Here is an 18,011-nt window from a genome sequence, read left to right as displayed (position 1 = left end):
TGTATGTAACTTGGATGAATGAAATCAGTTGAGCATTTGTGTTTTATTAAAGTGAATCTTCATTTCCTTATAACTGTCCTTTTTCAAATTTTACATTGATGCCTTTACACCACTCATTGCATGCCAGATACAGTTTTCCTACGTCAGTGACTTATAATTTTGAGCTTATGGCTTGGTAGTGCCGTTTGCTAGCCCTGGCAGTTGAAGGAAAGGCAGGGCTATAGGGCTCTAAGGCTCTATGGGCTGTAGGCTGTGTTGCAGGACTGGTCAAAATAATCACAAGTTTTCTGTCTCTACATTGGCGATGTCAGGGCTTCCCCTCAGAATCCCCAGACTGTCCATGTGCCTGGAATTTGTTTATTCAGGGCCATGGTGTCCCCTTGACTGGTCCATCTTCTCCTCCCACTCCAACTCTGTCTTTGCTGTCCTTGCTCACTCTGTGGCAGGAAGGAACATTACCTGACTGTCCTGGATTTGACTGACTCAGCTCTTGCCATAGTACCTAAGGAAGACCCCATTGAACCAGCAGAGATTTAGATATTTTGTTTGTATTTCTCACAGGTAAGGGGTTAGGTCAGGGGAGATGGTCTTGTTCCTCTTCCCTAGTTCCAGAGGTGAAAAGGACAACTGTATCCACCTTCTGTTCAGTTCAGCTATGAAGGTCTTCTCTTGCATTTCAGGTTGCCAGATGAGTAGAATCAAAAACTAGGGATTACTTTATAGATTTCTGGGAATAGTGTTCTTTATCTTCCAATTAACTCAATGTTCAAGTATATTTTTAAAAAGTATTAGGTGTGAAGGTGCAGGGCAGGTGTCTTGAAATCTTCTCCGCCCATTTTCCTAACTTGTTTTTTTTCCCCATTTTTGTATATATAGGCTGAATTCTGATTTGTGTATTGTAGGTAACAATTTCATTTGGGAAAGAACTCTAAATTGAAATTATTTTGAATATGATTTTTAAAAAATTGAAGCAGTGTTATATTCAGGGTAACAGCTATACCAGGGGTTGATGACTTTTAAAGAACTGAGGAAGATATACCAATAAGGAAGTTTACTATATGCGATAATTTAAATGTAGAACCACAATCTTAACACTTTAACACCGTTTTAGATATGACCTGCTGTTTATATACTTATGGTGCTGTAATGGGAAGGGAGTCAACTGAGTAACAGGGAAGGGAATTTATTGATGTTAGGGGGCCAGAAACTTTATGGTGATATAATTTGATTCTCCTAGGAACCTATAAATTTCATATTATTACCGCATTTTAGAGATGGGGAAACTGATTCTCGGAGAATTTAAAAATTTGTCAAAAAATCACACAGCTGCTAAGTGGCGGAATCAAGATTTTTAGCAAAACTTCTATCTTTCCTCTACTGTATATCTATTTCTTAAAGTTTTTTTATGAATATTATATCTTAAAACATTTTTCTTGTTTTGGAATAGCTTTATTATTAATAATAGCTTTAGTGAAGGAATAATATTTCGTTGTCTCAATGGTGTACGATTTATCATTCTCTAATTTTTAGACAGCTGGATGTTTTCAGTTATTTTGCTATTATAGGTAGCTCTTTAGTGAGTGACTTTATCCATTTATATTTTTATCTTTATTGAATTTTTCCTTACAAAGTATTTATTGGAGATAAATTAATGAATCAAAGATTATATTTCTCTTCTAGTGGCTCTTGTTATACAATACCATGTTGATTTCCAAAAGGATTTATTAAATTTGCTTTTCTTTTTTTGAGACAGAGTCTCGCTCTGTCGCCCAGGCTGGAGAGCAGTGGTGCCATCTCGGCTCACTGCAAGCTTTGCCTCCTGCGTTCATGCCATTCTCCTGCGTCTCCCGAGTAGCTGGGACTACATGCGCCCGCCACCACACCCGGCTAATTTTTTGTAATTTTAGTGGAGACGGGGTTTCACCATGTTAGCCAGGATGGTCTCGATCTCCTGATCTTGTGATCCGCCCGCCTCGGCCTCCCAAAGTGCTGGGATTACAGGCGTGAGCCACTGCGCCTGGCCTAAATTTGCTTTTTAAAAATAATTACTGGCTGGGCACAGTGGCTCACACCTGTAATCCCAGCACTTTGGGAGGCCAAGGCGGGTGGATCACGAGGTCAGGAGTTCAAGACCAGCCTGGCCAAGATGGTGAGACCTCGTCTCTACTAAAAATATAAAAATTAGCTGGGCGCAGTGGTGCACACCTGTAATCCCAGTTACTCGGGAGGCTGAGGCAGGAGAATCACTTGAACCCGGGCAGCAGAGGTTGCAGTGAGCCGAGATCGTGCTGTTGCACTCCAGCCTGGGCGACGGAGTGAGACTCTGTCAAAAAAAAAAAAAAATCCTACTCCGTTTAACCAACTGTAAATATAAAATTGTACAGTACACATAGGGAATAACTTAAAGTGTATGTATTTCAGTAAAATAAAATAACAAAGCATCTATTTACCCTATCTAGAGTGAAATGGAGGAGCTGGGGAACCATCATGTGGAAACAGCTGGAGAAGTCCCAAGAATAGAACTGTTTCTAAAGCTGATAGAGCCCAGGCACAGTGGCTTCTGCCTGTAATCCCAGCATTTTGGGAGGCTGAGGCAAGAGGATCACTTGAAGCCAGGAGTTCGAGATCAGCCTGGGTAATAAAGCAAGACCCCATCTCTTAAAAAAAAAAAAAAAAAAAAAAAGCTGCTAGCTAGACAGTAGTTAGGAGTGAGTGCACTTGAATTTGTTAGGGTGATGGTTTGTACCTGGTTTGCTGTAATTGGCAGGGTGTTGCAGTTAATCTTTATGAATTGAATTTGATGTAAATAAAGATCAGGCTATAATTTAAATTTGAATTTTAATCCCTCTTTGTTATAATCCCTTTCTGTTCTTCTCATCACCCTTTCTTTGCTAACGTTGTAATTTATGGTGAGAGAATTTTAGTTTGCTTCATTTGATTTGAGAAGCCTTAGGAGACTGGCCTATTTTACTTGCAAATAGAAGGTTTATACTGAATATTTACATAGAAGGATCATTATGTTTTAAATGTCACTTTTTTTTTTCAGTAAATGACATGTTCGATAATATTTTATGAAATCTAGAAAAGGAGACAAAGTTGATGTCATTTCAGATAGTATAGTTACAGATGGTTTCTGTGAAAATGTGTGCACATTTATGTACAGTTGACCCTTGAACAACACAGGGGTTAAGGATGCTGACCTCCCACTCAGTTGAACTGTGTGTAACTGAGTTCTGGGGAGATTCTGACTCCCCAAAATCTCTACTGTTGAGCAGAAGCCTTACCAATGACATAAACAGTTGATTGACACATATTTTGTATACGTGTTATATACCGTATTTTTGAAGTAAGCTAGAGGAAAGACTATTATTAAGAAAATCATAAGGAAAATAATTTACAGTACTGTACTTCTGATACCGTAAGTTCATATTATCTGTTTACAAGATGAGTCTTCTGAAATGGTAGCAACCACAGCTGTAGATCTCAATCTACAGTCCCTATTAAGTGGACCTTCTAATCTGTGGTCCAATTCAACGTTTCGTTGTCAAGTCATGACATTTCTCTGCTTCTTGGGAGCACTGCCAGCATCACTAGTGGCACTTGGTATGGCTCCCATGGTGTTATTCAAGGTTTACAATATAGCATTAAACACAATGAAAAAAAACACAAGAACTGCAAGAGATCACTTTTTACTGTAATACACAATTTTCTGGAGAGATGAACTGCTCACAGGAAGATGATTAATGTCTCACAGTGTCTTAAGCGGATACTCGCAACACTCAAGCTCATCCCAATAGCAACAGGAGGTGGCGGTGAAATTATTATGGTAGTACAGTATGGAGTACAGTTAATTTTATGCAGTTATGATTTCATACTGCATCTTTGTTTGTTTACATTTCTTTCAACTGTGAATGGTGTCATATAACAATCTAAGTGCACATGTGTACATTTTGATAAATTCTTAAGTTGTTATAATTTATATATATTTTATGTTAGTAGATGATAGACTAGTGTCTGCATATTTTTATGCATTCATGGCATACCTAACTGTGAACATTTTTCAGTATTTCTAGGTTACCCGGTTTATCTGTGAGTTTTTTTCAAACTTGCAAATCTTCAAAAATTTAAAAATATGTTTATTGAAAAAAATCCACAGGCAAGTGAACCCTCTCAGTTCAAAGCCATGTTGTTCAGGGTCAATTCTATTATATTTCCATGTCATTTTTATAACTACCCATACTGGCTAAAGGCAAAATGGTAGCTTACCTTTATTGGACTGATAATGATATCCCTTGATAGTTGGTAAAAGGAGCTGTTTTACCCAGCGTTTTCCCATCATCTTCTTTCTTTCCCATTACATGATACGAATGGTAACAATGTACTTTTATGAGAGGCTTTATTTATTGAGGATTAATGTGTTATAAGCAGTATAATAAAGGCTTTATTATTACATCTATTAACTCTCTCAAGATTTGCGTGAAGTACGCACTACTATTCCCATTTTGCATACTAAAGAAACAATTCTAGTACTTTGAGAGGGCTGTGGCAGGAAGATCGCTTGAGTCTAGAAGTTCAAGTCCAGCCAGGACAACATAGTGAGACCCCCCTTCTCTACTAAACAATAAAATCAGCCGGGCATGGTGGCGTGTGCCTGTAGTCTCAGTTACTCAGGTGGCTGAGGATCTACTGAGGTGGGAGGATCACTCAAGCTCAGGAATTTGAGGCTGCAGTGAGCCATGATTGTGCCACTGCACTCCAGCCTGGGCATTAAAGGAAGACCCAGACACTGTCTCTTAAAAAAAGAGAGATGAAGTGACTTGCTTAAGTTAGTAAATGGAAGAATTGAGAGTTTAATCTAGGATCTGTGACCTGAAACCCATCATTTTAACTTCTCTCATATTGTATGTTGTGTGCATTTTTAGTTAATTGACTATAACACTCATGGTTACATGCTTTAAGCCTTTAGTCTCCTCTACCTTACAACCCATTTACTTAAGAAAATCTTCGCATTCTCTTTTTGAACCTAAAATACTCGTGATGATACTTTGATGCCGACAAGCATTTCTAGGAATAGAGTGGAGAGGGCAAGAGAGATCATCTTTAGTCAGACAAGTTGTAATTTTGTTTGGTTCTTAAAGGTAGGTGTTTGGTGTAGGTTTCTTTGAAGGCAATTTATGTATGGTAAGGGAAATATAGTTTACTTTAGAAAGTAGATGCTTACTATTGATTAGTATCAATGAATCAGTATTTTCTGCAGAATTTAAACAATTGTATTTAAGGGTTACAAGATCTTATTTTTACCAAATGAGGATTCCATTGAAATGCTTTACTGTCTTAAGCCTCCTCCCCTTACTCCTTGGAGATGTGGATGGGATTAAAAAAAGAAAGAATTATATTGATGTTTTCTTTGGATAAAGTTGTTAAAATAATGAGTTGGTTCATTAGGCTCCTCCAAAGGTAGATAATGATGCCTATGATTTCTTTAAACCTCCTGGGTTTAAACATTTGTTATGTTTCCGTCCATTGCAGTTATCCATATTGATATTCCAGTTGTTCCAGGGGAATCTCTTCAAGTTGGTTCCTGAGCACTTTTGATGCCACATTAGTGGTCTTTGATAGCTTTCTTGCTGTCTGGTATGATCTCAAGGGTGTTCCAGGCCTATCTTTTTATATCTTCCCCAGTTCTGGAAATAGCCAAGTGTCCAAGGAGCCTTGGTTTCTTTTTCTAACTGCTACAGTCTTTCTCACTCAACTATCCTTTGTAGCTCCTAGAAAAACGTATTTTTATAAAAAAGAATGTAACTCTTCATCCACCTGTCTTCCTATGGAAAGACAGAAATATATCTTGGAAGGAATTGGTATTAATAGCCTCCAAAGTAATGGTTCTCAAAATTTTTTATCTCAAGACTCTAAAACTTTTAAAATTATTAAGGGCTCTCAAAACCTTGTGCTTTTGTAGGTAAATGTCAATCAGTATTTACCGTATTAAAAATTAAAACTAAGATTTTTAAAATGACTTAATAATTCATTTTAAAACCACGGTAAACCCATTATATGTGTACATAATATATTTTTTGAGAAAGGATTACATTTTCTAAAACAAAAATATTTAATGAGACCAAGAGGGATTGCTTTTTTTTTTAAATAAATTTCTTTAATGTCCAGCATAAGAGAGGACAGCTGGATTCTTATATCTGCTTGTACATTTAATCTAACACTGTATGTTGTTTTGGCTGAGGTATATAAAGAAAACCTGGCCTCAGATATGTGGTTAGAAAAGGGAAGAGTATTTTAATAACCTTTCAGATAATTCTGAATATTCTTCTTTGATACTACATCAAAACTTGACAAATAGTATCTTAAAAGTTAATCGGAATGTGGAATCTGCAACTATAACAATGAACATTCTGTACTCATATTAAAGTCCCTTAGTCTATCTTGTACTTTGAGTGACTCTTTTACCCATTTGGTTGTTTGGAAAATGCTGATTCTTGGTGAGTGATACAGATATTCCAAATCTTGAGACCTTATGTGATACAGTATCAAAAAAATCAAATCTGTTGATATCACCACAGATCTCATCAGAAAAATCTTTAAATATTGGGAAGTTGTCAGGGTTACAGTGGCAAATGCACATTTTCAAAAATTATAATTTTTACTTGAAAGTCTGAATCCTGCCACCTCCCAACCCCCCACTATCTTGCCAGGTCTTATTAACACTTGACAAGGAATGGAGCATTGGCTGTGTTTGAGCAGCTGCCCCCTGCTAGTGTGTAATTCAGGGAATTGGGAACATGGGAATGTTTTTGGGTGGTGTGGTCTGTGTCTGCCCCATCCTGAGCTTTCCCCCGGTGGCTGAGAGCCTGAATTTTATAATTTACAAGAAAATGGCTGCCAGATACAAAAGATTAAATAACCATAGTTTGAATGTCAGTTATTTTTTCACATAGAAATGGGGTTCTACAAAAAAGTGGCCAGTTCAGCTTGCAACCCAAATGCTTTCCTTTAACAACCATTATTTTGGTATGTAGCAGAAACATTTTATGCATACTTCTGTTTCCTCACCCAGCACATTAGAGATGTATACCCAAGGGTTGAGATACAATAAAATTAATAGCCCTTACTGATTCATCAAGGACTGCCTTAGGTGAAACTGGGTTGTTTATTTTTAATTGTGATGAATACATTGACCAAGTACAATATGACCTTGATTCATGCTAAGATACTAGCAGTTTTTCCCACAATTACTTTTGTACCATGACTGCTGATGTCAATACAGTGAAAAAGGCATATAACATGTTAATATTATTATGAAATTACATATATGTAAAACTATATATATATAGACAGAGAGAGAGAAATTTTGAGACAGAGGCTCACTCCATCACCCAGGCTGGAGTGTAGTGGTGTGATCTTGGCTCACTGCAACGTCTGCCTCCCAGGTTCAAGCAATTCTTGTGCCTCAGCTTCCTGAGTAGCTGGGATTACAGGTGCCCACTGCCATACCCGGCTAATTTTTGTATTTTTAGTAGAGACAGGGTTTTGCCATCTTGGCCAGGCTGGTCTCGGAACTCTTGACCTCAAGTGATTTGCCTGCCTTGGCCTCCCAAAGTGCTAGGATTACAGGCATGAGCTACTGTGCCTGGCCTAAAATAATATTTTGACCTTGAAGACTCCCAGGGGTTTATGGACCATACTTTAAGAACCCCTGCTTTAAGTTATTTGAAAATATCCAGAAGCCTATATTAGTCTTTATTAATCTGCCCACTTTCTTGTTTTTAACTTGGATTTCTTCAGTTCCTACAAGTGCATGTAAATGACATTAATTTAGAACTCAGTTTTACCATTTTTGCTTTGCAAGCATTGCATATAAAATTTTATTGCAGGCTGGGCACGGTGGCTCATGCCTGTAATCCCAGCACTTTGGGAGGCCAAGGCAGGCGGATCACAAGGTCAGGAGATCGAGATCATCCTGGCCAACATGGTGAAGCCCCGTCTCTACTAAAAATATAAAAATTAGCCGGACGTGGTGGCATGCCTGTAATCCCAGCTACTAGGGGGTGCTGAGGCAGGAGAATCGCTTGAACCTGAGAGGCAGAGATTGCAGTGAGCCGAGATCATGCCACTGCACTCCAGTCTGGCGACAGAGCAAGACTCCATCTCAAAACAAAACAAAACAAACCTTTATTGCAAATGTGCAGAGCTTTCAGCTACGTGATCATTTGAAAAGACTGAATAGCTATTGTATGTTTTGAACCCCTTGCTTACAAATTAATATTTGGCTATACTGTGTCAATAAATTGGATGTTAAACCTACACTCCAGAATTAAACAGTTTTAATGTGGGTTTGAGGTATTCCTTGCTTATATTAATGTGACTGTAAGAGAAGTTGTAGATCACATTTGCCTGCTTATTTTTTCTTCATTTCTTAGTAGCTTAATTCCATCCCTCTTCACCCTTTAAACTACAGCAATTGTCACCCTTTGAACTAGAACAGCTAAAATCACTTAAGAGAAATAAGGATCCTTTGTGTACAGGAACATTTAGAGGTAGGGAAGTGGGAAGAATCCTTCACAGTGTAATTCATTCCTAATCAAAAATTTTCCCCCCTGGGCTTCATTGGAGTTGGGGGTGGGAGAGCGAGTACCTATGTTTCAGACTTTTGAAGTTTAATTTCATTCTGACTTGGAATTATTCTCATAAAAAAAAAAAAAAACAAACCAACAACATCAAAACAACATACCTTCTAGCGCTTTATTAAAAGGTTAAATCCTTAGGTGGTGGTAGTAGGGGGGAATGCTAATCATTCTGGACACTGCCATCTGTTTCAATTTTTGCCATCAGTGAGAAACTGCCTCCAACACTGCAGTTAATTAGGCCTTTAGAGCTTGGGTGTTTGTTGTTTTGTTTAGCTTCTATGGGAAGGTTTTCTCCAGCACTGAGTAACAGTAGCCAGATATCAATTAACCTATTTATGCCTAAGTGTTCCATTATTGGAACACTAAGCTTGTGGGAGTTATTTATATCTTACTGCACAAGGTCTTCTCCATGGTCTGATTTTTCACACAAAAAAACAACTTGCCACCTCTGGTGTAAATGGGTTAATAGGACAAATGTTAAAAAATATTTGAAAATATTGTAACATAAATTATTAACCTATAGAATACACTGGCAACATATTACTACATTGGTAATATATCAATACATTGTCTTATATAAACATTTTTAGCCCAGCATTAATTCTAGTTTGTCTGATTCAGCTTCTTTTTTAGGTTGAGAATATTATATTTCCCTATTTAAGAGTTCTTTTAGTTATTCAAAGATTATAGCAGATATTCTGACAGGGCATATTATAAAAACATTGATTGTGAACATGTTAAAAGCTTCTCTTCACTATTTTCTTTTTATAAACCACCTGTTGTCTTATGTGCATAGCATATACATTTGAACAAAGTGCTCATCACTTGTCAGCCATCAGTGGCAGCATAGAAATTACTTGTGGTACTTGCTTTGCAAGAAATTCTTTTGTATTTGTGACATCAGCTTTGTTTTATACAATTAAAGTATTACACGCTAGAATAATCTAAATTACAACCACCAAATGGTGATGAAGTTCTTCCCTTGAACTGAATTTGTTTACTTAATGTGTGCAGCTATTGACTATTATTTAAAATGACAGTTTCATAAAAATCTCTCCCTTATTTTGGTAGCAAATAAGAAGGTGTTGTAATATTAAAGGTATTTCTCAATTTTAAAATGTACTTTGAATAAATATTACATTAAGAGATAAAGTGTGGAAAATCCCATGTGTGTGAAAATCCTTCAATTATACAATTTGATTTTCAAATGAAATTTAATGCTCTTAATATGATACATTCATGATCACTTTAATAGTATTTTTCTAATTTTTAAATTCCCAGTTAAAAGCATTTTGCACTCATTTTAATTCATTTTCTTCTGTTAAAAAGGAACAAAATATAACTGATTAAAACTTAAGATTGATATTGGAATAAATATTTAGACTGTTAGATAACTTCTTTTATATTCGCATGAGCATTAACTCTACACAGCAATCTAGATGCTTAGAGAACCATACCAATGCATTCTAAGTAATTGAGTTTTTTTCCTTTAATGTTTTGTTAAATAATCCTGGTTATAATTTATTTGAGTAAGTTAACAGTACTAGTATATTGACATTATTTGGGTTGACAAGTATTTTTAGATAATTATTTCAGTGAACATGTTTTGGGACTAATGGAATAAAATTACTCATTTAAAGTAAGTTTATTATCTTGTACTTTGTAAAAAGCTTTAAGAATGTCACTGTTATTTAATAATAGGTAAAAGGTATATTTAGTTTTAATTTTAATAACAGGTAAAAGGTATAGTATAAGGATGTTTTCTAAAGTAGCCAGTGGTATGCCTCTGCAATATAATTGGCTTGCTAAACCTCAATAATAGTTGGCATACAGAAACTCTACATGAATTCAGTGATTAAAAGCAGGAAAACTACTTAAAATAAGACCTTTTTGTTCTTTTTAGAAACAATCTAAATGAGAACTTTATATTTGCAGGAACAAGATTTGGCATTTGTTTTTCACTGCTTGGTTGCTTTGATGTGAGCAGTATAATGTAGTGGACATTAGTATATAAGTAAATGATTAAATGAGTCATAAGATGGAACATCTGCCTGAGAAGGCCTTTCAGACAGCATGAGTTATGTTGTTGAAGTCTCTAATCAGTGCATCTGTCCCTGAGACTTCAGTTGGTACAAGGATAGTTTTCTATTTTGGATTAGTTACTATATGAAGACAGCATATTTAAAAAAATTTTTTTCATGCATGCAACTGGAAAATTTGTGCCTGTGATATTGGAATAAAAAAATTACAGCAGTGATTTTTTTTGAGCATAGTAATAAAGGATAGCAATAAGTGTATAAAATTTAACTTTTATATGCCTTAAAATGGTTATTTATGGTAGGATTTTACATTACAGACCCATAAGTCTTAATGTCTTACCTGAGGAAATATTCTTAGAAATAATGTTATTACAACAGGACATAAATTCAGATGAAGGCTGAAGCACAGCAGGATTCAGATAGGATGTTTAACTGAAACTGCAGACCATATCGTGGGTCCCTTCCGATCTGGAATATTACCATAGTTTCAAAATTGCAGAAAGAGAGAGAAAATATGAATATGCACGTTTGTATGTTGTATACAAGATAAAAACTCCTAACCAAGAGCACATTGTAGAATACCAGAGGATGATGACATAGAGTTGTGGTAAATGTATGTATGTTTTATTCTTTATAATCAACAAGCCACAGGAGACAAATTCTTGTGATCATAGTTAATTTTCACTAAAGGGTGCAATCGAAAGAAGAAATTGGCTCTTCTTTCCTTCAAAAATTTATACTAGCTGTTCAATTAAACTTTTTTACAAGAAAATAATGAATGTAATTAAAGGAGAATATGGGGGTTTGAATAAGAATTGGGCACATGTTAATTTACGTATTGGGATTTTTAAATCTTTGAAATATAGACCAGTCATCGGGAAATATTTTTATTTTAAAAAGGGGTTTTAAAAAGTTGTGAGGCCCTCTAGTTTTTGCCCTGGGGTGTAGAGAGCCGGAAGGAGTATCACTCCCACCCTTGCAATGAAAAAGAGCCTGACTAACTTTAAAATGTAAGGATATACAGTGCCTATGGGGATGGAGGAGACATGAACCCACACTCAACTTGGATAGACACAACGGGACACCAGTGAGAAGAGTTCAGCTAGAATTGGGACAGATTAGTGAAGGTTGAGTCCAGGCCAGCAAGAATTTGTGATGTCCGTGAAGGCTGCAGAAATTGGGGAACCTGGTACCCTCTTGTATATTCTTTCTTCACTAGTGGATGGGGTAGGAATCCCAGGAGATGGGAAATGGGAAAGAGTCCCCAAAAGTATGCGATGTGGCACACACCCTGGGGACGAGAACAGCGGTGACACGTGGCTTCTTCCTTCTCTCCACTATACAACAAAAGCCATCATCTGGGAACAGTGGAGTGGAAAGGAGGTAGTAAGCACAGCAAGCCTTAGGGCCTTGATGAAATTCTGAAGTTCATTGCAGTTGGGGAGAGGAAAGTGCGTGCACGTGTGTGTGTCTACTTTGTCAGGAATATGCGGGGCCCACACTGTAGTTTAGGGCAGGAGGTTAGATAACTGATACAGCTATATCTTCAAGACCCAGGCTGACATGTGACTAAGGCTGAGCCTTGCTCAGAACAAGAGAGGATTGATCTGGGCCCCCAACCATTTCTCACCATCAAACTAACAGGTTTCTAATAATAATTAACAGCTGCTGGGTTAGAGACAGGAGAGGAAAAAAGAATAGACAGCGATTCCTGGTGTAAAAGAAAGAGCTGAACTCACAATAGAATAGACATTACTCTGATAAATTAAGCCCCATCATAAAAACAAGATATTTCTACAGGAGTTTAAAGCCTGTAGTATATTGAGGGTAACAATAGTGCTAACTTCAAACCCAGCCCAGTGCCTAACTAGATAAACTCTAACCCTTCAGTAAAGGCCTAGGAGAAGAAAAGTCTTGCCCCGTTTTAGGCATAAAAACTATTTAGTTTCTACTGTTGCACACAAGAGGATCAGCTTCCAATAACAACAACAACAAAAAACCATGAGATGTATTTAAAAAGCAAGAAAAAAAAGCACTCAGGGATAAAGCAATCATTGAAACTAGCCTTAGACAGCTGGGTGCAGTGGCTCACGCCTGTAATCCCAGCCCTTTGGGAGGCCGAGGTGGGTGGATCACCTGAGGTCAGGAGTTTAAGACCAGCCTGGCCAACATGGTGAAACCTCATCTCTACTAAAAATACAGAAATTAGCTGGGCATGATGGTGCATACCTATAATCCCAGCTACTCGGGAAGCTGAGGCACGAGAATCGCTTGAATCCAGAGGGTGGAAGTTGCAGTGAGCTGAGATTGTGCCACTGCACTCCAGCCTAGGCAACAGAGCGAGACCCCCATCTCAAAAAAAAAAGAAAGAAAGAAATATTTTAAGAAATAATGACCAAGAATTTTCCAAAATTAATGAGACACAAAACCATAGGTCCAAAAAGCTCAGAGAATAACAAGCAGGATAAATACCACACACATATGCTTACACACATGGACATGTAGTATTCAAGCTGCTTAAAATGAAAGTTAAAAAGAAAATCTCGAAGGCACCCAGAGAAAAAGGTAACATTATGTATAGAGAACAATGAGAGGAAGTTTGTGTGATGGCTGACTTTTCGAAACTATGGAAGCTAGGAGACAGTGGAATGACACTTTGGAAGTGCTGAAAGAAAAAAACTCAGCCCAGAAATCTATGCCTAATGAGAATGTTTTTCAAAAATGAAACAGAAGTAGTCTTTCATAGGCAAACAAAGACTAGGAATTCATTGCCAGTAGACCTACTCTACAAGAAATGTTAAAGCAAGTTCTTCAGGCAGATGGAATAAATGAAGGAAAAAATTGATATTTTATTGCTAATTCTTCTGAAATAAGAATCAGCAAACTTTTTATATAAAGATTAGATAATAAATATTATAGGCTTTGAGGGTCATATGGTTTTTGAAACTACTCAACTTTGCAGTTGTCGTGTGAAATATGAATGAATGAATGAGCACGTACCAAATATGAAGTGGTGTGTAGGCTGAGTATCTCTAATCTAAAAATTCAAAATTAAAATGCTTCAAAATCTGAAACTTTTTGAGGGCTGACATGACGCTCAAAGGAAATGCTTGTAGGAGCATTTTAGATTTTGGATTTTTAGATTATGGATGCTTAACTGATAAGTATAATGCACATATTCCAAAATCCAAAATAAATCCAAAATCTGAAACACTTCTGGTCTCAGGCATTTTGGATAAGGGATACTTATAATATCACTTAAAGGTGGACTCAGATTAATGAAAAATGTATATTGTAAACCTTTGGACAACTACTGAAAGTTTTGAAATAGAGTCATAATAATAAATCTATAGAAGAGACAAAATGGAATTATAAAAAAATCCTTAGCACAAGTCAGAGAAAGAGGAAGAAAGAAATAATAGCTGGAGTAAGTAGAAAATTGCTAGCAAGATGGTAGATTTTAGTCCAGTCATATCAATAATATTAAATGTGAATATTCTAAATCAGGGATTGGCAAACTGCTGCCGGCTAGTTTCATTTGTTTGTACATATGTGCTGTGATCGAGAGAATTCCTGGACTTAGAGTGCATCTAGAATTTAGACAGCCATAAACATGTGCATGAGGAAGAATTTAGATAATGCACGGTGTGATCCACCAGTTTACTGGTAATTTTTTTTTCAAGAAACAATTTTTGGTTGGATGTGGTGGCTCATGCCTATAATCCCAACACTGTGGGAGGCCAAGCTGAGAGGATTGCTTGAGGTCAGGAGTTTGAGACCAGCCTGGGCAACACAGTGAGACCCCCATATCTACACAAATTTTAAAAAATAATAAATTAGCTGAGTATGGTGACGGGTGCCTCTAGTCCCAGCTACTCAGTGGGCTGAGGCGGGAAGATCACTTCAGCCCAGTAGTTCAAGGCTGCAGTGAGCTGTGATTGCACCTCTGCACTCCAGCCTGAGCGACAGAGCCAGAGCCAGGACCCTGTCTTCACAAAAGAAAAAAAAAAAGAAAAGAATTTTCATTTTAGAGGAAAAAATTGACTTGGGTGAATGTGGGTAAAGATAAAAGGGGACATTGTGTTTTAGACTTTAGGAAGACTTTTCTGAAATAAAGGAGAAAGTGTTATTGTAAACATACGCTGAAGCTGTTCTGTCTTGTCAGTTTCCTAAATGACATTGGATCAGGAATTATTTTTCTGTATATACATATATTTTTAAGTATAAATTGTATATTTATGTTGTACAACATGATGTTTTCGTATATGTATACATTGTGGATTGGCTAAATCAAGGTGTTTAATGTATACATTACCTCACATACTTGTCATTTTTTTGGTTGGGGGAACACTTGAAATCTACTCTTAGCAATTTTCAAGGATACAAATATAGTATTAACTATACTCACTGTTATGTACAATAGAGCTCTTGAATGGATTCTTCTTGTCTAAGTGAAATTTTATTTTATATCCTTTGACCCAGAGTTACTTTCCTTTTTTTTTTTTTTTTTTTTTTTTTGAGACGAAGTCTTGCTCTGTTGCCCGGGCTGAAGTACAGTGGCGCAATCTCGGCTCACTGCAAGCTCTGCCTCCCGGGTTCAAGCCATTTGACCCAGAGTTACTTTCTAATGTAAGAAGTTTTCAGAATTGATTTGTGAAACATAACCTTTTATTAGGTACACACCCATTATTCCTAGAGCTAAGGTATATTTTTGTCCTTTGGAATACTGCTGAATGTACTAAAATAGGAATGCTTCCACATTACTCTTTGATAATTACTAATGTGTGGTTGATCAAAATCTGTTCTTAATATTGTGCTTGTAACTTTCAGGTAAATCATTTGAAGCAGTACTTACTGCCTTTGAAGATAGAATTTCATATATCCAACATAGAATTTCATTCTATGAAATTCTATAAAATATATAAATATAGAATATATTTCGTATATTCCAGATAACCCAATATTTGGAAATAGGTCTGTGTATTTTAGTCCCAGCTTTGTAACTTACTAGTTTTGTGCAAGGAGTAATATTTAAGCTTCGTGAGTCTCAGTTTCCTCATATGTGAAATGGAGATGATTTTCATATTCGGTTTATAGTCATAATTAAATGAGATATATGTCAAATATTAATTACCGAGAAATACTAAACAAATTTAAATCCAAAAGTAATTGTTTTGAACATGTAATTACGTATGTGGCACAAAAGTAAAACAGACATAAAGGTATATGCCGAGAAGGTTTACTCCTTGTCTGTATCTACCATGTCCCTCCTCACGCCCACAGCATTTATTTTTACTAGTCCCTTATTTATTTTTCTGTAATTTCTTTATACAAATATAAACAAATGCAATTCAGTATTTTTTTCCTCTTTCTTAAATGAAAAATAGCCTACCAGGTACACTGAAGTACCTTACTTTTGGCATTTACAGTCTCCTGGAGGGCCTCCACAGCAGCGCACAGTTATTGTTTTCATTTTTCTTCTCAGATGTATTTTATTTCATTTTATGGCTGTAATGTTGTTTATTCAGATCATTCAGTATTGGTGGGTACTTGAGTGTTTTCCAGTTGTGTGTGTGTGGTTTTTTTTTTTTTGCTCTGATTATATTATAATGCCACAAGGCCAAATTCATAATTCAGTATATATGTCATTTCCTACTTGTATACTGAATGGGAGATAGATTTACAAAAATGGGATTGTTGGGTCAAAGAGAAAATGCATCAGTAATTATGGTAGATATTCAAGTTTCCCATTTAGGAGTTATACCATTTTGTACTGCTACCAACAGTGTATGCAAATGCCTATTTCTCTATGACCTTGCCAGCAGAATGTGTTAAACCTGCATATTTTTGCACTTTGCTAGGAGAGAATTGATATGTTGGTATAGTTTTACTTTGCTTTTCTCATTATGAGTGAGTGAGACTGAACATCTCTTCATATTTAAGAGCTATTTTTTTAATGGATTGCCTGTTCAAGTTGCTTGTCCCTTATTGTATTGTTCTTTCTTTCATTTTTAAATTTCTTAACACCTAAGACTTCTTTATAGATATCAGCCCTATGTTGTATGAGTTGCAGATTTTTTTTCCATGTTTGTCATTTGTGCTTTAACTTTCTTTGTGATGTCTTGTGCTATTCAAAGTTTTTTTTAGTTGAACTGAGTTATCAGAAAGGTTTTCCTCAACCCATGGTTACAAAATAATTCACTTATATTTTCTTTCAGTACTTTTATTATTTCATTTTTTTCTTTGTAAATCTCTAATCCACTTACAGTTTATATGCACTGAGACCTAGATCCTACCTTTTTATGTTTTTTGAAAACAGCTCTTTGGTTATTCAATAATATGTATTAAAAAGTCTATATTTATGGATTTGAGCTGCTTTTATCATATGCTAGATTCCTATGAGTATTTAGGCCATTTCAGATCTTCCTATTCTGTTTCATCAATATGCCAATGTATTTTTCTTAATGCCATACCTTTTATATAATTAAGATATAGTAATATAAGGTGAATATCTCTTATCTGAAGTGCTTGGGGCCAGAAGTGTTTTGGATTTTGGATTTTCTCAGATTTTGGAACATTTGCATATACATAATGAGATATCTTGGGTATGGGACCCAAGTCTAAACATGAAATTTATTTATGTTTCATATACACCTTATACACATAGCTGAAAGTAATTTTATACAATATTTTTTAATAATTTTGTGCATGAAACAAAAGTTTGTATATGTCAAACCATCAGAAAGCAAAGGTGTCAGTATCTCAGCCACCCATGGGGACAATCTGTAGTTGTTTTGCATCACCATCCTTCCTGACTCTGAATTTAAATGCTGCTGATAAGCAGCCATTTTCTTACACTTATTTACATCTAAGTACTTAACAGTAAATATAACATGTCATTAATATGTGAAAAGATAATGTGTTCAGGGTAACTCAGCAGCACAGTAGCATCACCAGAATACCCGTGTCAGCTGTTAGACAACAACATCCAACAGCAGCAGGCTTTCAGTCTCCATCTATGATGCTGTGTTTTGATAAAAAGTTTACTGTATACGGTATTTTTTATTATTATTATTATTATTATTATTATTATTATTAGGAGAAAAGAAACATTAGAGGCAATTGAAGGACCAGAAAGTGGGTTTTGTAGGTGTGAGGAGACATTCTGCTCGATGGCTTTTTAAAATGTTTGCTCCAGATCATCTGCCTCATTAACAACATTTTTGTGTCTTAACAACCTCTCTGATTTTATAAACTGACATGATTCCTTGTTCTGTTATGAACGCATGCTGTTCTAGTCCTTCTATAAGCCCATCACACATTTTCACCATGT

General features: G+C 36.1%; 1 protein-coding gene across 3 annotated transcripts in view; it reads left to right on the top strand.

Annotated features, from left to right (window-relative positions):
- Positions 1–18,011, top strand: part of OLA1 (Obg like ATPase 1) — a 173,599-nt gene that overhangs the window by 42,551 nt on the left and 113,037 nt on the right. Inside the window, exon 1 of one of the 3 annotated variants that reach the window (XM_054679953.1) lies at positions 6,415–6,494. The exons of the other annotated variants lie outside the window; for them this stretch is intronic. Coding sequence (XP_054535928.1) covers positions 6,482–6,494 — 13 coding nt within the window. The 5' untranslated portion in view covers positions 6,415–6,481. Of the gene's footprint in view, positions 1–6,414; positions 6,495–18,011 lie in introns of those variants that run through there. 3 annotated transcript variants of the gene reach the window in all.

Source organism: Pan troglodytes, chromosome 13 (assembly GCF_028858775.2).
Source record: "Pan troglodytes isolate AG18354 chromosome 13, NHGRI_mPanTro3-v2.0_pri, whole genome shotgun sequence".
NCBI classification, from domain to species: Eukaryota; Metazoa; Chordata; class Mammalia; order Primates; family Hominidae; genus Pan; species Pan troglodytes.
This window is presented reverse-complemented; position numbering and strand designations above follow the sequence as displayed.